Raw genomic sequence first — 18837 nt, 5'->3', positions numbered from 1 at the left:
AAAAAAAAATATAATGCATATATTATAGATATTTCCCCATTACAAGAGTTACATTTCAGCAGTGAATATGAAATCTGTGAACAGTCATACAAATTCAGTGGTTACCTATTTTTTCTTGGCACTCTATTGGTATGGTTGTGTCTGGAAGACTAAGACCCACAATATTTTGGGCTTTTACGCGGAATTTGTAAATCTTCCCTTGTTGTAGACCAGTAACAACACATTCTGGCACAGGGACTGTTTTGAATTTTGTCCAGTCTTCTTTCCCTTCTTCTTGGTACTCCACCAAAAATCCAGTTATTTCAGCACCACCATCCCGATCAGGCCAATTCCAAACAAGAGACACTTGTGTCCTGTCAACATCTACATGATGCAAGTTCTTTGGTGGGCCAGGAGGATCTTTTAAAATGAGATGAAAACAGAATTAGCATTTCTATTTTTATACACAAACATTTCCAAATGCTGATACACATTGTATAGATCAACACAGTTGACAAAGGTTGTTTTTTTTTAATAAAAAAAAGAACACAAAATAGTAAGTGAACTGTACTTACGAAGTGGATCTATAGCCTTAATCGGCTTGTGGGTTTCAACGTAAGGACCTCTTCCATACTGGTTCTCAGCAGCAACACGGAAGAGATATTGAGTGCCTTCCATGAGGTATTTAGCCAACATACTGTGTTTCTTAGAAGATGATGATATTGGTAGCCATTGAGCAGCAGCAACATCTTTCCTTTCCACGATGTAATTCGTAATGACAGAGCCACCATTGTCCTCAGGTTCCTTCCAAGTCAGATAGCAAGAATCTCTTCTCACTTCACTGACCTGTAGATTCCTGGGAGGCCCAGGCTTATCTGGAAAAACAAAACAAAACAAAAAATGAAATAAATGTTCAATGTATAAAAATATTGTGTTAAATACAGCGGTACCTCGGTTTAAGAACAGTCCTGTTTATGAACGATTCGGTTTAAGAACTCCGCAAGACCGGAAGTAGTGTCCCAGTTTGCAAACTTTACCTTGGTCTACGAATGGAAGCCAAACGGTGGAAGGGCACCGGTGGCAGGAGGACTCATTAGGGAAAGCGTGCCTCGGTTTAAGAACAGTTTCGGTTTAAGAATGGACTTCCGGAACGGATTAAGTTCTTAAACCGAGGTACCACTGTATATTATTTGCAAGGAAGAGTCTTTTCCTTATGATTGTATACTTCTTATTTCTAGAAAATGAGGACGGACAGCCTCTGACCATTTTTAATTTCTAAACATTTTTCATCCGAACCTGGATAATTAAACCTGACACAAAGTACAGGGTGTAAAATCAAACTAGTTTGTGTACAACGCCCCTCACCCCGATTTCTTCAACAAATTTACAGTAGCTTCGCTGTATGTATGTTTGTGTTGTGGCTGGGGCAACCCAGTTAGATGGGCAGAGTACAAACAGTAAAATTATTAGTATTATTAATTTCAGTGACTATGAACCTCAGAAAACAATTAATATTTTCCAAAGACTATGGCTGCACCCACCCATATTTGGTGTGTGTGTATTTTAACACCACAAGGATTCTGATAATGCTTCATAACATTTAGAAAATTCCCTTCCAAAGTTGGGGAACAAGGTTGCTAACAGATGATGAAAAATATAATTTTTCATTCCTGCTTTTCTGTTGTACATAGGTATGTTCCTATCATTCACCTCTGTCATGTTTTATCTCCCAGTAGAAGTGTTAACATCATTCCATTCATTACCTAGAACAAGAACTTTTACTGAAACAGTCTTTGATCCAACCGGATTCTCCACGGTCAGGGAATAATTCCCTCCGTCTTCATGGACTGCGTGTCGAATTTCAAGCTTACTGCCAACTCCTGTAACCTCAATATCTGCCTTTGTAGGGACTTCCTTATCTTCTTTCTTCCAAGTCACTTTTGGGAATGGAATTCCTTTAATTACAGCACTTAGCCTCAATGTATCTCCAACTTTTACGTGTTGTTCTCGTGTCATATTAGCATCCAGGATTAAATCAGGAGCCTCTGTAAAAAAAAGGGACATCGTGTTCAGAAAATATATCCACTTTAGCCCTTTAAAACAAATTAAAACATCATGTTCTGCTTACCAAGTCTGTCCTTGACTTCAACTGGATCACGAACATTAGCTGGCTCGGATTCTCCTGCCCCATTGACTGCAAAGACTCTGAATCTATATTTGGTACCCTCAGTGAGGCCGGTGACATTGTATTTTGTCTCAGGGCAAGAATCTGGTGTATGGTTGGCTTTTTTCCACTCCTCATCGCCATCCTTTTGGTACTCAATGAGATAGCCTATGATCTTGCCTCCTCCATCATGACGTGGTGGTTGCCAGGATAATTGCACTGAACTTTTAGTTTTATCCACTGCTTCAGGATTAATGGGTGGACTTGGTTTTACTGTAAAAATGAAAAAACAACAACACCCCATTACATTGGAATAATGAATCTGAAAAAGAGATTAATCGATACCAAGTAATATCACAAATATAATACATGAGAATATACCGATTGGATCCTTAGCAAAAAATGGTTTTGAGGGTGGGCTAGGATCACCAACGCCAATTTCATTTTCTGCTGAAACTCGGAATTCATATTCACAGCCTTCAAGAAGATCTGTTACCCTGTACTGAGTATCTGGGTAAATATGATCTTTGGTGGCTCTTCCCCATCGAGTAGACATAGTTTCCTTCTTTTCAAGTATGTAATTGGTTATTGGTTTTCCTCCATCATATGGCTTCTTCCAGGTAACTAAAGCAGAATTTTTGGTGACGCCTTTAATGATAGGTTGCTCTGGTGCAGCAGGAACACCTGAAGAAATAATGTTTTCAAGTTTTAAATCCATTTCATACAAAAAATAATATGAAAATATAAGTGAAGTAGAAATATGGCGGAGACTTAAGTAAAATGAATTGGCAAATAAACAACATACTGAAACGATCCTTGGCCTTCATTTCATCAGATATTAAAGGATCACTCATGCCATACAAGTTTTCAGCATAGATTCGGACAACATAATCTCTTCCCTCAAGTAATTTAGGGACTTTGCACGTTGTCTTGACATTGGCTGACGTGACTGGCATCCAGAGGTCTCTGTTTGCATCTCTCTTCTCAATAATGTAATTTGTAATTGGACTTCCACCATCATCCAAGGGAGGTTTCCAGGAGATAACAAAATGATCTTTAGTAACTTCATCAAAAATAACTGGGCCCACTGGTGGTTGAGGACGGTCTGTTTAAAAGTAAAAGAAATATATTTATGCATCAAACACTAATGTACAGATCAAACACCCCTAGCAAGTGAAGAAAAATAAATAGGGCAAAATGGTTAAGACACAGAATAGCCACAAAAGGTGATAAAGTGGTGTGGTATTGTAGAAATGTACTCTGCCAGAAGTCTGCATTTAATATGCACATTGATTTTTAATTGCTTTTTCATTTCTTACATTGTATTGAAGTTTGGAATTCTAAGGAGAGCAAATTGTCCTGCAATAAAATATAATGTAAGAAATAAAAGAAGCAGTAGAATTAAAACTCATACAGCAACTAAAACAGCACATTACAATCACTACAACAGGGAGAAGAATCATTAAGTTGTTGACGAACACCACCAGTAGTTTCCAAGCAGTATTTTTTGGGGAGGGCATTTTGGGAACTGGGACACAGGTGGCACTGTGGTCTAAACCACTGAGATTCTTGGGCTTGTCAATTGGAAGGTTGGCAGTTCGAATCTGCACAACAGGGTGAGCTCCTGTTGCTCTGTCCCAGCTTCTGCCAACTTAGCAGTTTGAAAGCACACCAGTGCAAGTAAATAAATAGGTACCGCTGTGGCAGGAAGGTAAACGATGTTTCTGTGTGCTCTGGCACTCATCACGGTCCTCTTTGCCCCAGTAGCAGTTTAGTCATGCTGGCCACATGACCCAGAAAGCTGTCTGTGGACAAATGCCAGCTCCCTTGGCCTGAAAGCGAGATGAGCACTGCAGCCCATAGTCGCCTTTGACTGGGCTTAAGCATCCAGGGGTCCTTTACCTTTACCTTTGGGGACCACTGGTCTAGAGAGACATCCTGCAGTGCCAGAATAATATTTCATTTATAATGTTGCTGCTAGAGCAGGCTTCCTCAAACCTGGCCCTCCAGATGTTTTGAGACTACAATTCCCATAATCCCTGACCACTGGTCCTGCTTGCTAGGGATCATGGGAGTTGTAGGCCAAAAACATATGGAGGGCTGAGTTTGAGGAAGCCTGTGCTAGAGCATCAAGATTGGATTATTAGTATAACAATGATGCTGTCCTGATGGTTTCTGCAGGCTACAGTGGTTAATCGTCTCATTTGAACAATAAATGGATTGAACTTAATGATATAATTAAGTGGTTTGGGCTCAGAGAAGTGTAAGGGGAGTTCCATAACTGCAACAGGGCTTTCCCACTCCCTCCTTGCCTTCCTCAAGCTACTTCTGAGGGTGGGGAGACGTCAAGAATGGTGCGGCATGTGGCAAAGGGACTCATTGGGATGTGTCAATTGGCATAAATGGGTGAGACACCTTCTAAAAGTGGAAATACCTTCTGCTTACAATAAGCAACCTTTTGGAACCAAATCATTGCTCTTTCACCCAACATTTTGGATGGTAAGGACTTATAAAGACGTGGTTAGGACACCCCATCAGCACATATTTCAATTAAAACATGAATTTATGTCCTCATGAGATGGAGGTGTTGTTCTGAGTAAGAATACAGTCATGAACTGGGGCCTAACCTGGGGAAATCACCTTCATTTTTCTTGATTGACGTTTTCATAAACAAACTATCTGTTATCAGAAAAGTTCTTCACAATGTGCATTAGGTTAAATGTTATCATGTGATATGCCATCCCACCCTCATTTGATCAGTTCTAATTCATACCACATGTGGAAATAACCTATTTTAGCACTATAGCAATACTTACCAACTACAGTAACTTGACAGAAACCTTTTCTTGTTCCTGAACTGTTTTCTACAATGACACAATATTTGCCTGAATCTTCACGGACAGATTTTAATATCCCCAAACAAAGAGTAGCTGGCGTAGTCTGGATCTTTGTCCGTTTGTCTTCTTTCACAGAAATTTCATCTTTGAGCCAGGTAATCTTTGGTGCTGGTTTGCCTGAGTAACGGCCGGTCAGACTGAAAGCTTCTCCTACACGGACAGTGAGCTTCTCTCGGATATCAAGTTCAAGTTGTGGAGGAGCTACAAGTATTGTTAAAAAAAAGAAGAATCAGTGATATCTATAAAAACTCACAGATCACCCAATGCACATTTGGTTGGTTGGTTTGCTCCAGAATGGAAACTTACCAATTTCATCTTTGCATGTGATGGGTTTCGTAACAAATGATGGTTTGCCTTGTCCCACAATATTGCAAGCGCTCACGCGATACTCGTACGTGTCACCTTCTTTCAAATCTTCAACTGTGTATTTTCTGTCAAGCATTTTCTCTTTCGTAACTCTGGTAAATTTCTCCTTCCCAATAAGGCGACTTTCCAAAACATACATGGTTATATCAGAGCCACCGTTGTACTTAGGTGGGTTCCAGGTCAGTGTAACAGAATCCTTCGTTACTGCTTTGACTTCCAGATCCTCAGGCCTTTCTGGCACAGCTAGAAATAAACACATGCAACATGTTAGGTACTTTTTCCAAGGCAAATTCTCATCAGTACTGGAAAAAAAAAAGACAATAAAGTCTTACTTATTGGGTCTCTGATTAAAATCTCTTTTGTTGTCTCCACAAATGGGCCCATGCCAATAATATTCTCAGGTGCAATTCGGAAGAAGTATGCTTTGCCCTCAATCAGCCCCTGAACTGTTGCATTCTGCCTGGTGACCGTATATGTCACTGGGGTCCAAGCCCTGTGGTCTGCTTCACGTTTTTCAATTACGTAGTTGGTGATAGCTGAGCCACCATCATCTTCAGGAGAAAACCACGTAAGTTTGCATGAGTCGTTGGTTAGGTTCTCAGTAAGGAATGGAATGCCAACTGGACCTGGAACATCTGTGAAGGAAAGAAATACAGTAGAATGGTTTTAAGATGAACATTTAACATTTCTGTAATTGGAACCCAAATAATAACATAGATGCAATATTTATAAAAACATATTTATATATTTATATAACCCCACCCACTCATATACGGTAATATACCAAGGCAGTGCACAATATAAAATACTATAAAACAATACAAAGTAATCACAAGAATGACTGGCTCGTCTAAATAAAGGAAATTTAACAACTGAATAGGCCTGTCTGCATAAGAACATCTTCCAAGAGACGTCTGAAGGTTAACAGTGAGTATGTCCACTGATTCTCTGTTAGAAGAGTTTTCTGCAGTATGGGAATAATGACACACTAAGGTTTCTGAGATATTGGGAACAACTAACAGCCTTCCTTCAGACGATCTAAGTCATCGAAATGGGACAGAAAGGAGCAGACACTTCTTGTGTTATCTTGGACCCAAGTTGTTCAGGGTTTTGTACATGAGCCGTCATCCTGATCCAGTAACATATGGGTAGCCAGTGCCAATGCATCAACAAAAGTGTCACTTTCTGTCATTCATCCATCAGCCATCTGCCCTCATCAGCAGTCTAGCCACCAGCAAGTTAGCTTTCAGTGCTTACCTAGCACATCAACAATAATAGTCTTCTTTCTTTCTCCACCGGCATTTTTAGCGAGAAGGGTGTATAGGCCCTGGTGGCTTCTCTTGCAGTTCTTTATGACCATAGAAGAACTAATTGCAGTTTCCTCGATTTTAGCCTCCTCTGGGAGAGCTCTCTCATCCATCTTCCAGGTAATTGTTGGAGGTGGCTTTCCTGAGACATAAGCTATAATGCGGATCACTCCACCAGCATGGACAACGATTCTGTCTTTCACATGAGCATCAAGCATGAGATCAGGAGCAACTGTAGAAACAAACAATATATTTTATATTTAGTTTCTATTCTCTTACTCGCACAAGAACAAAGAGAGGCTGTTTTTATCCTAAGACATACCTATTCTGTCCTTTATTTCAATGACTTCAGTGACATCTCCAGGCTCTCCAATACCAGCAGCATTTATTGCTCTGACTCTAAATCTGTAGAAACCTCCTTCTTTCAATCCTGCCAAAACAAACTTGGTCCCTCTTATTTCTTTATCTTTTGCCTGAAAACAAAAAGAAATTTTGTGTCTTTGGTGGAATCTACACACATGTTAAAAACACTGTGAAAATGCTTTTCTAAAAAACGTTTTGAAAAATACATTGGATTTTGCATAGCTCACTGTCACCATCTAGTGTCACACTGGTATGTTGCACATTACAACACAAAACGTTTTATTTGCAGCTGTGTACCTGAGTCCTTTCATTCCTTCCCCCTGAACCTCCTTACTTCATGCCTCTCCCCACACCACATCACTTACCTCCCTCCCTTATCTTTCACTCATGCTACCATTAAAAGCCACCTACGGGGAAGGGGAACAATGGGTTTTTGCTGCTTCTAGGCCACACAGATGAGTTAGTAGCCCTTTCAGTGAGTCAGTATGTTCCTCAGTATGTTCAGTTATGGAATCGACATAATGTTTCAAATAAATTTTCAAAGGCAGCATTTCACCTACCTTTTCCCATTCTTCTTTCCCTTCCTCTTTAAATTCAACAAGGTAACCAGTGACTTTAGAACCACCATCTTTTAATGGAGGAGTCCATTCAAGGTCAACGGAAGATTTTGTCCAATCAGTAACTTTTGGAAATGGAGGACCAGGTGGAGCTGGGGAAAAAAAATATTGCACCATTCTGTCACAAGACTGCGTATTTATTATTTCTCAAACATATACCATCTATACCATCTTTTATTATATTTCCCCCTTTCACACCAAATAAATAAATAAATTAAATAAATAAATCTTAATTACTTACAGATTGGGTCTCTTGCAGTTATTGGATCAGACGGCATGCTTGGCGGTCCAACACCGGCGGCATTAATAGCATAGACACGGAACTGGTAATCTGAACCTTCAATAAGGCCAGGTACTTTGTAAGAAACTCCCAATGTCATAGGTTTAATAGGATCACGGTTAACCCGTGTCCATCTCTTTCCAGTGGTCTCTTTACGCTCCAGCCAATAACCCGTCACAGGGGAGCCTCCATCATATTCTGGCTCCTCCCAGTTGACGGTCATCGAGTCATGTGTGACACTGCTGACTGTTGGTTTGTCACAAATTCCAGGAACAGCTAGGGAATAAAGTAAAGAATAGAGTAAAGCAAAGCGCTGGGCGCCACATAGACCACTTATGTATGGTATTTATGCTATAGCCTTCATTTGAAGTTTCTTCTCCCAGTCTTTCATTAGCCCCTATAGAAACAACCTTTGTGAAGTAAGTAGGGCAGGGCTATACAAAGTCCTCCTTTTTCTTTGTTATACCTAACTGTCAAGTCCTAGAATCCTGTGCTAGAGCCATGGCTGAGCATCTTCAACCTGAAAAGCCCTTTTTACAGTAGCTCTGCACCAAATGCCAGCATTTTGTATTTCTTGGAATAGTGGAGCTGATGAAGGGTTCCTTTGCCACAGCACTGTGCTTCATTGTGTATAGCAGAGCACAAGATTGCACTGATAATTGAATGTTTTATTATATTATGGTGAAGAAAGGCAAAGAAATGGTCTATACTGTGCTAAATAAAATCTAAAATGATATAAGTACAGATTCAATATTTAACATTTAAAACAGGTAAGGTTTTAAGATGAAACAGAAAAAATATCCATAAAAGATCTATTTTGGAAAGCTTTTAAAAACTATTATAGACATTTTAGCCATCCAGAAGATTAAAAAAAAATAACAATTTTAACTTAGGGCTCTCAAGCTATCTAATTAGATTACTTATGTTCTGCTTTGCCAATAAATATAAGCGCAGGTGTTATTTGAGATAACTGTATACTTACTGAATAGATTTCTGGCAGTTTCAGGTTCACTATCAAGAGGTTCCCCAACGCCATATTTATTCTGTGCCATGATGCGGAAGATGTATTCATGCCCTTCTAGTAGTCTGGGTACTGTGAAGATGCATTCTTTAGGTTCGTTGGTAACATGGACCCAGGTCCTCCTGTTTGCTTCCCTTTTTTCAATAACATAGTTAGTTATCTTAGATCCACCATCATCTTTAGGAGGAAGCCAAGAAATTGTCATCTGATCGGCGGAAATAGATTCAAATTTAATGGGTCCTTCTGGTGGTCCAGGGCGACCTGAAAAATACATTTTATAAAGCATTAATTGTTGTCAAAGTTGAGTGTTATATTGCTGTGGTTGGCATCTGTCTGTCTCAGGAGGAAATGGAAGAGTTTGCCTTCAGGGATGAAGCCAAACCATTGGAGAATTATAGCACCTGCTGTGGCTGCAGAGACTGATAACAGGAGAGACATGTTTTGAACATTATATAACAAATAGTAAATTAGGTTGCCAATGCCAAAATACATTGATATTTACCTAGCACATTCAGCCTCATCTCCTTTGAATCTGTTCCAAAGTTATTGACAGCAGTTATAGTGTACAAGCCCGTGTCTTTTCTGCGAGATTGCTGTATCAGCAAAGTACAGGAATTTTCATCCACAATCTTGTTGACATGTTGGTCATATAGCACTGGCAATTTGTCATCAGGTTTCTTTGGATGAGCTTTGACCCAAGTCAATGTCGGGAAGGGGACGCCCTTTATTTTGGCTACAATCTTGATATCTGTCCCTTCTTCTGCCTCCATAAATTCTTTGAGTTCAATTGACGGAGGGCCTACAAACAAAAGCAAGCAAAAATTATTGAGCCACTATAAATACAGAAGTCAAAATGCTTTGCATTGCAGGCACATGATTGTGGAAATGAACACAAGAGATTGATATTGGGTTGAATTAGGCCACAACTTCCTTCAATACAGATACAAGTAGGTTTGGCTAAGGCAATGGGCATCATCAGTCAACCCACGTGCTGGCTGATAAGAGACCCAATGGGGGAAGGACCCTGTGCTGGGGAGTTGCCCCCAACATCGACCAGGTGCCATGACAGGGCATCATTGCAAGAGGCATATTGGCCTATCATGTGGGCTCTCAGAGAGAGTCACCCCTCCTGGACCCCTTTAGCGGGGTACCTGTTCAATGTAGGATCCAGCCCAATGTGAGGAGGGCATTGCCATGTGACCATCCCTTTGCCTGGCTGTGTGGGAAGATGGCAGATCCCCTGGGACCGTCCCGCGGCCGCACTGTGTAACAAAAACACTGCTCCCCTGGAGCCCCAGGTGAGTGGATATTTGAATAATGCTTTGCAGCACTTACATGTCTGATCTTTGACAACGACTGGCCCAACAGTAGCTGACGGTCTGCTTGGACCTGCTTCATTCACTGCTTTCACTCTGAATTCATATTCGTCACCTTCTTTAAGGTCTTCAACAGTAAACTTTGTTTCTTCCACATCCCGTCTATTGCATTGTCGCCAGGCTTCCTTCCCTTCACCGGTACGGTCCCAGCGAAGGCACTCCACATTATAATGTGTTACGGGAGCACCGCCGTCATTCTTTGGAGGTTTCCATGTCAAGCTTACCGTGTTCTTTGTTATAAGACCAATCTTGAGCTTGATCGGTGGGTCTGGAGGATCTGTGTGTTGTTGTTGTTTTTTTTAAAAAAGGAGCAAAGTAAAATGTAAGTACTGCCCTACAATAAAGTATCAGTAGTAAAAACAAATGTCCCACTTTGCCACACCCTTAAAGTATTTAAGTATTTATTTTCAAAGAACCTGCAGTCCAATATCTGCTGAGGAATGATACTCCCCAAACCACTGAGATTGTTTCAGGATATTTAGTTGAGATTTTAAAAGTCAAATTTAAAACTATTTAATTTTCTTAACGGTGGCTACTGAGTCTTTCATATGTTTTATGTGCATAATATGTCCGGATTGCCAATGTTTTATGGAAGGTTTTCTTACTCTTTTATGATTTTCTTGTCTAAATTTTGCCAATAAAATGCATGAATCAATGTCCCATTTTGATTTAACTTACGGATTGGATCCCTCGCTGTGGTCCTTTGAATTGTATCTGCTGGGGGTCCAACACCAAAGCGGTTTTCTGCACGTACTCTGAAGAAGTATTGTTGCCCAGCTATGAGATCAGGAATAACCAATGATGTGCCAGCACAGTTGGGATTAACTTTTGTCCAGGCTTTCCCTTCAACAGTTCTTTTCTCAATAATATAGTTTCTGATTCTGTCTCCACCATCATTGTCCGGCATTTTCCATGAAAGTTTACAGCTGCATCTTGTTATGTCACTTACTTTCAGGTCTTTTGGTGGCCCTGGAACATCTATTTCATCATGAAAACAGATTGGAAAAATCATTATATGGGGTTTTACAGTATATGAACTTTTGTATCACAAAAATTAGTGAAGTGGTGCAATATTAAGATTGATTAGTCTTACCTAGGACATTCACCCTGACATTTACAGTTTTCTGTCCTGCTTTATTCTTTGCTGTAATACTGTATTTTCCAGAATGACCTCTGTTACATGCAGGGATATTAATTACTGATGTGGTATCAGTTGATTCCACCTGCACAAACCAAAATAAACTTACTTAGCAATAATAATTAAAAAAGGACTTGAAAAATGCAAATATTAGAAGCAAAATAAGCGAATTCAAATATAAGCTATTTTTTTACCGTAGCATCTTCAGGTATGTTATGTCCATCCTTTAAATAAAGAAGAAATAGTAAATACATACACAAACACACAATACTTTAGCTTGAAGTTTTTAACAGTTTACTTTGTTTTGCCACTGACCTTTACAGCTTTCTTTGCATCTCCTTCAAATTCCCAAGTTACTTTGGGAATAGGACGGCCCTTAATAACTGCTGGAATTCTGATTGCTGTACCGGTACGGCAAGAGAGAAGGTCTTGTGCTCCAACATCAATAAATATTTCTGGCTCCTCTGCAAAATACAAATAATATATCATATAAATAATATAGTCAGAATTCATCTACCTGTCACATAAGTTCTCTAATAGGGTAAACTTATGCATGTACAGTATACTCAGTAGTAAGTCCGGCAGACATTGATGGGTCTTTCTTCCAGGTAAATGGGTAGGCTTGCAGCCTCAGTTGTGTATTATTCTCTTGATGATAAACCAAGATATCAAGATATATACTTATTTGAAATATATACTGCCCTTTAGCAAAGCTTTACAAAAACATGATAACATATAACACCAAAATATATTAGAACAATGCATGAAACAGCCTAGTAAAAAGACAAAAACAAAACCCTTGCTGGCCCCAAATCCATAACAATGTTGGTGTCAGGTGGGCTTCCCGAGGACAGAATTCTCTGAAATGGTGCCACCACTGAGAAGGATCTCTCTCTGATCACTATCTGCCTTAACTCATACGGCAGGGACACTTTGAGAAGAGTTATTTCTCAAATGTATGCAGAATAATCTAGCTCCAGCTTCTATTGCTATCAGATTGATGTTGGGATTTCCCTTGTACCCATAACACCCCCCAGTAAGTTTGCTTTACTCTTGAAAACTCTAATGTGCTGGGCAGCCATTCCTGCATTTCAGTTTTCAAATCCTTTGATTTTTCTATGTCTCATGTTTGAGTGGAAAGAATTATTTCCAGCAATCCTTACCTTGAACTTCCTTGCATGGTATTTCTGCAGTGCAAAGGCTTGGCTCGGATTCCCCTGCAGCATTTACAGCCTTTACTCTGAATCTGTACTTTCTGAGCTCTTTCAGATTGGGTACAACACAATCGCAGGTAGGGAACAGCTTGTCCGGTTCGTTCACACTCTTCCAATCTAAACTACCTTCTTCTTGCATTTCGACTATGTATCCTTTAATAGGACTGCCACCATCTTTTTGTGGAGGTTTCCATGCAAGAGATATAGTTGAGTTGGTTCTGTCTTTGACATCTGGGCATGATGGTGCTCCAGGAGGATCTATTGAGCAAATGCAAAATGTACTGCCATGAGGACTATGCCTCCCTTGTTCCATTGCACAACACCTCTTCAATGAAGTGAATGGAAAGTCTATCAACTATACAGTATTTCATTGCACAAAATTAGGAACATTTGCTATTTATCATGATAATAGGCACTTATAAAATGAAGCCTAACTCATTAAATATTTGACCTCAAATGCAGAGCTCTTGCACTGAAATCACAGAACCTCTATCAAATCAGGTTCAGGACAAATTGAACAAAAATTACAAAGGTGGCATTTTGTGTTACATATTGCTTCCTTGTCTTTATACTTACAGATTGGATCTGCAGCTTCATAAAGATCTGATGGCTCACTGGGGGGGCCAATTCCAGCAATATTCACAGCCATAGCTCGGAACTGGTATTTCACACCTTCAATCAAACGCAGTACATTGTATTCCAGTCCTTTCACTGCTGGTTTTGTCACTGGAGCTCTGTTGACACGCGACCAGTAGACACCTCCTTCTTCTTTCTTTTCCAGCCAATAGCCAGTAATTGGAGCTCCACCATTGTCTAGTGGAGGCGTCCATGTTACCAGCATTGATGACCTGGTGTGTTCTGTAACCTTTGGTTTTCCAGGGGGTCCAGGAAGACCATAAGGATCCTTGATAACTACCTTTTCGGAAAGGCATTCGTCACTTGTCCCAAACCTGTTAACGGCCCTCACTCTAAATTGATATTGTCCATTTGTTGCTAGTTTATAGACCTGAAAAGTAAGAGAAACATGATACATTATTATTTTTTAAAATCAGTTTCATATCAATTCCCTGTTTTGTTTCCAGGACTTTAAACAAAGAATAGCCAAAGGTCACCTCACAAAGGAGGGCAACAAAGGTAGTCAGTGGTATGGAAAACAAGACTTAAAAAGAAAGGATGAAGTAATTGGGTTTGTTTAACTTGGTGGGGAGATGTCTGAAGGGGGGCATGTCAACATATTACAAATACCTGAGGAGATGTCATACAGAGGGCATAAACATCTAGATCTCATAAGCTAAAGGAGGGCACGTTTCAGTTGAACATTAGGAGAAACCTCTTAAAAGTTTGACAATGGAGTCAATGAACATTGGGTTCTTCTTCAGTGGAGATCTTAAGCAGAATCTAAACAGCCATCTGTTGGGAGTGCCCAGGTTCTCATTTTCCTGCACTGAGCAAGGGATTTGACTAGGCAGACCCCTCAAACTCAAAAAGGACCCATCCAACTGTTTGATCCTATGATATGTGTAAAACCAATTTTCAGAACTGGTTTTAGTGTATTTTGGATGTTTTCCATGCAGTTAGATGCCATCATTTTCCTGCACTGAGCAAGGGATTTGACTAGGCAGACCCCTCAAACTCAAAAAGGACCCATCCAACTGTTTGATCCTATGATATGTGTAAAACCAATTTTCAGAACTGGTTTTAGTGTATTTTGGATGTTTTCCATGCAGTTAGATGCCATCTTAAAACAGTTCTTGAACCACTTGCATGTTGCTGTGATGCTTAACAACTCTATACATCATTGGCATATCTGCACCAACTGCTACTAACCCAACTCTGAAGGGAGTGAAGTACCATTCAATACAGTGTATAGGAATACCTATTTTGTCATTAAATGGAAGGCAGACGTAAAAATAGGAAATCTAGAAGGTGAACAGTGTTAACATTCACCTCAACAATTTTATAAATGGTCATATTTCATTTAAAGACTATTCCTTTCGCCTATGAAATCAAGATTGAAGCATTACCCCAAATCGTCTATCCACAACAGTGCTGGATACTTCCTCCCAGTCAGACTTCTTTTTGCTCGCATCACGCTTCTCAATAATGTAGTGCGTAATCTCACTGCCACCATTATCGAGTGGGGCATCCCAAGTCAAACAGCAAGATTCAGCTTTAATATCCGATACGGTGAGATTTCTCGGTGGAGAAGGACGATCTAAATAAAACCAATTTAGGATTGTGTTATGGTAGAAACAAAGTAAGAAAACTTTGGCCGTTTAAGCAAGAAGCTAGATACATACCAAATACTTCAACGTGAACATTGCGGTATGCGGTGCCAAGACGATTAGAAGCTGAAACTGTGTAAGTGCCTTTATCATTCCTAACTGCTGCAGGCATGCTGAGTTCAGTTTTCGCCTCTGTTCTACTTGTTTCCTTTTTGGTGATCTTAAGGGCATCTGATGTTTTATCAATAACAACGTCATCTTTAGACCATTCAATCTTTGGCATTGGAAGACCTGTCACGTCTGCTGGAATGTTGACTGGTTGCCCTGCCATAACTTTGATAGTATCTCCTCTAACAGAGAGACGCAATGTCACTGTGGGAGGTTCTGAAAAAAGAAAATGAATGCAAAAGTGATTAACCATGTAATTCTCAAAAATATAGTGAGGCGTCTAGCAGACACCAAATGTTCACATTTATAGGTGAAGTGTACACATTTATATTAAAGAGCCTCACCTTCATCATCCTGTACGACTACATTAAGGGGCAGTGATGGTTCACTTTCTCCAATCTCGTTGACAGCCTTGACTCGGAACTCATACATATGCAGCTCAGCAAGATTGTCCACAAGAAGGGATGTAGTTGGACAGAGTCTCTTATTGACTCTTTCGAATTCATTTGAGTCATGTCTTCTTTTGTCAACAATGTAGCCGATGATGGGGCTTCCACCATCATTACGGGGAGGCTTCCAGTCAAGTGTAACAGAATTTTTTGTTCTCTCTGTGTACATGAACCTCTCAGGAGCAGTTGGAGGACCTGTTGTGGCAAGAATGAAAAATGATAAGTTAAATTTGAAAAATAAACCCTTGTTTTTCCACGTCATGTTTACTGTGCAGCAGTTTCACCAGCAAACAAGGTACAAATACATCGTTTTATTTATTTCGGTTTATATTCCCCTGCCTCCAAGGCTAGGGACATGCAACATGCTATTTAAAGAGGAGGGAAGCTCTGCAGATGTTTACTGAAACCCACCTCTCCATCCTCAGTTTAAAACTGTCATTAAATACTAAATTAAATGGGACAATGCTATACTAACTCCAAAATGCATTGGTGCGACTCCAGTGAATTGCTGGAAGTGGGAAAGAGGTGTGTGGAGAAATTGGATTTTGTAAATCTAGAGCAGCTACAGAAAAGTTTTACATCAGAGCGTCTTCGCATGCAACGTTTTGCCCTTGTAGGATTATTTTCTTCTTTTTTTTAAAAAAAAAAAAAGTATTTCCACACAGAAATGGACATGGGAAGCACTAGGTTTTCAGTTATCCCGACTCTAGAAAAGTTCTCTTTCAAGAAACTGACATGTTCTGGGTTCAACTGCAAGAATGCGCGCGCGCGCGCACACACACACACGGAGTGTTGTGATGATAAAGGATATAAATATATATTTTGAATGGTGTTAAAAGTTGAAATTACGGGAGGAGGGTCCTCTGTTCCAAAGTGTTCTGATGGTTTTTATCAATACAAGAAGTTTTACCTTTGGGGTCAACAGCAAGGAGAGGTCCCAGTTCAACAGGTGGTCCACAGCCAAACTTGTTCTTGGCGAATACACGGAACTTATATTCTTGTCCTTCAACAAGACCTGTTATATCACACTTAGATCTGTCTGTATCTACGGCTAGTCTCCATGTATGCATTTTGGCATCTTTCCTCTCTACAAGGAAACCTATGATCTCACTTCCTCCGTCATCTTTGGGATCATCCCAGTTAAGTAGACACATCTTTCTATTTACCACCACAGGATGCAAGTCAGTAACCGGTCCAGGAACATCTGGAAAAGAAGACGTGAGATGTAATTGAAGAACGCCAAATACTTAATATATTCATCGTTTCACTCTATGTAGCATTTCTTACCAAATATTTCTGCTCTGGTTGCAGCAAATTTAGAACCACTTTCGTTGGTGGCAGTAATCACGTATCTTCCGTGGTCTTTTCTGAGTGCATTTTTGATAAACAGCTCAGATGAAGTGCCAACATTTTCAATCACAACTCGCTCTTTGTCAACATCTGCATCCTCTAAAGTCCACACAATTGTAGGGGTAGGTCGTCCAGTAACAACAGCAGGGAGTTTAAGTGCTTGACCTGCCAATATCTGAACTCCTGCCCTGACAGAAATATCAAATTCAACAGTGGGAGGCTCTGTATAAGGAGAGAGAGAGAGAATTAATTAATTTGCAGTCCCACAAACTATTTCACGTTAGATTTCATTTTAAATTACATAATCACAGTACCTTGAGGCTCTGCAACTGTTACAGGCTCTGTTTCTCCAGGAGATCCTTCCCCAGCAACATTAAGAGCGGTAATACGAAGTTTGTAATCTGCACCTTCTCTAATTCCTTTAACTATATAGCTCCGAACCTTAGTAGGTCTTTCTGTGCAGCGAGACCATTCATTTGAGCCGACAAAATTCTTGTAAACATGGTAGCCAGTGATTTCACTACCCCCATTGTATAGCGGAGCATCCCATTCAACGTCAATAGATGTTGAGCTTGTATCAACAATTCTTGGAACAGGTGGGCCAGGAGGCACTAAAAGAAAAAAATACATGTAAAGAGAGATGAATAGACTGAAAACTTCCCTTTTCAAACTAAGGGATAATATTATCTATCTAACAACTTACATATTGGGTCTTGTGCAGTTTTAGGATCTGAAGGGGGACTGAATTTGCCAAGGCCAGCTGCGTTTTCAGCACAAACTCTAAAAACGTAAGTTAGACCTTCTAAAAGTCCTTCAACTCTAGTTTCCAGGGCATTCACACGCTCTCTGTTCACACGGGCCCAGTGGGTTCCATTGATTTCGCGCTTTTCAATCCAGTATCCCAAAATGGGGCTACCATTGTCTTTAGGCTCATTCCACTTAACCAACAGACTACTGCTGGTTGGATCCTCTACTAGAGGTTTATCAGGTGCATCAGGAGGACCTAGAAAAAGAGGATATGCAAATGTTAGTGGAGCTTACCAAATCATACAGAAATTTAATTTGTTTAATGCCTCTAATTTTCTCCTCCACCATATCTTTACTTGGAGGCTTCAGTTGCAATATGCAACCTGATCTTATTCACAGTTACTTGAATTGAAGTCCCATGATTTCAGCTGTACTTACTCCCAGGTAAATGTGTCTAGGATTGCAGCCTGAGAGCTACTAAATTAGCTGTTACAAGTATTTTTCTTTACTACACAAAGGGGGCAAACTGGGATGACAAATGGGGGCAGGGGCAGTTAGCTTGGTTCTCCCAGAATGCCTTTAAGTGAATTCAGAACCCCTTGTGAGTAGTAAAGTTTAGCTTGGTCCCTGGAAAGCCACATCCCAATAAAACGAAACTGCCTTCATGATATGTAAATATTATCTCTGTGTTATACCCTAAACGTGTAGATGTGCATGCTTGAAACTTGTAGAGTGCGGGTGGGTTTTGTGTATATGGAAAGACTTAAAGAAAATGTGTGTTTTTCACAGTTCTTCTTTTTCTGCTTTGTATGTACGAATTCATCTGCAATTTATTTTACTGGTGGATTATTAAAGCATTTGCTTTTGTCAATGATGATCTTACCAGCTCAGTGTACCCATATATCTCAAGGATTTATTATTTGTAATTACCACCCACTTCACACACTTTAAGACACAAGGAGAGAACAGAATAGAAAAGGCTGATATGGCAAGTTTTACAATCAACTAGCATGGATTGTCCAAGCTGTTTCTTTTTCTTTTTAGGATGTTGCACTCAGATGCAACGATCAGCAAATGTAATTTAGCCATTTCCTTCTGCAAGGTTTTTCTGCTGGGTTATTATAGAATTAGAGTTTTAATGTTAAAGTACAATATGAGTGTAAGGTGATGATGATG

At 40.0% G+C, this 18837-nt stretch overlaps 1 protein-coding gene across 48 annotated transcripts in view; it reads right to left on the bottom strand.

The window, feature by feature from the left end:
* TTN (titin) overlaps positions 1-18837 on the bottom strand; it is a 293526-nt gene that overhangs the window by 63787 nt on the left and 210902 nt on the right. For all 48 annotated transcript variants that reach the window (XM_081862229.1, XM_081862238.1, XM_081862246.1 and 45 more), the window contains 29 exons: positions 17618-17917; positions 17229-17525; positions 16852-17136; positions 16475-16768; positions 15460-15759; positions 15023-15331; positions 14747-14937; positions 13299-13728; positions 12672-12980; positions 11824-11972; positions 11703-11732; positions 11464-11593; positions 11049-11348; positions 10330-10647; positions 9497-9793; positions 8956-9255; positions 7935-8249; positions 7637-7785; positions 7036-7186; positions 6664-6945; positions 5739-6041; positions 5347-5649; positions 4960-5241; positions 2949-3248; positions 2525-2827; positions 2108-2416; positions 1743-2024; positions 555-854; positions 106-399 (listed from right to left, as the gene is read on the bottom strand). In XM_081862229.1, coding sequence (XP_081718355.1) covers positions 106-399; positions 555-854; positions 1743-2024; positions 2108-2416; positions 2525-2827; positions 2949-3248; positions 4960-5241; positions 5347-5649; positions 5739-6041; positions 6664-6945; positions 7036-7186; positions 7637-7785; positions 7935-8249; positions 8956-9255; positions 9497-9793; positions 10330-10647; positions 11049-11348; positions 11464-11593; positions 11703-11732; positions 11824-11972; positions 12672-12980; positions 13299-13728; positions 14747-14937; positions 15023-15331; positions 15460-15759; positions 16475-16768; positions 16852-17136; positions 17229-17525; positions 17618-17917 — 7812 coding nt within the window. The remainder of the gene's footprint in view (positions 1-105; positions 400-554; positions 855-1742; positions 2025-2107; positions 2417-2524; positions 2828-2948; positions 3249-4959; positions 5242-5346; positions 5650-5738; positions 6042-6663; positions 6946-7035; positions 7187-7636; positions 7786-7934; positions 8250-8955; positions 9256-9496; positions 9794-10329; positions 10648-11048; positions 11349-11463; positions 11594-11702; positions 11733-11823; positions 11973-12671; positions 12981-13298; positions 13729-14746; positions 14938-15022; positions 15332-15459; positions 15760-16474; positions 16769-16851; positions 17137-17228; positions 17526-17617; positions 17918-18837) is intronic.

This window comes from Podarcis erhardii (assembly GCF_964252035.2).
Source record: "Podarcis erhardii genome assembly, chromosome: 1".
In the NCBI taxonomy this organism is placed as follows: Eukaryota; Metazoa; Chordata; class Lepidosauria; order Squamata; family Lacertidae; genus Podarcis; species Podarcis erhardii.
The sequence above is the reverse complement of the archived record's forward strand: the minus strand, read 5'-3'. Positions and strand labels throughout refer to the sequence as shown.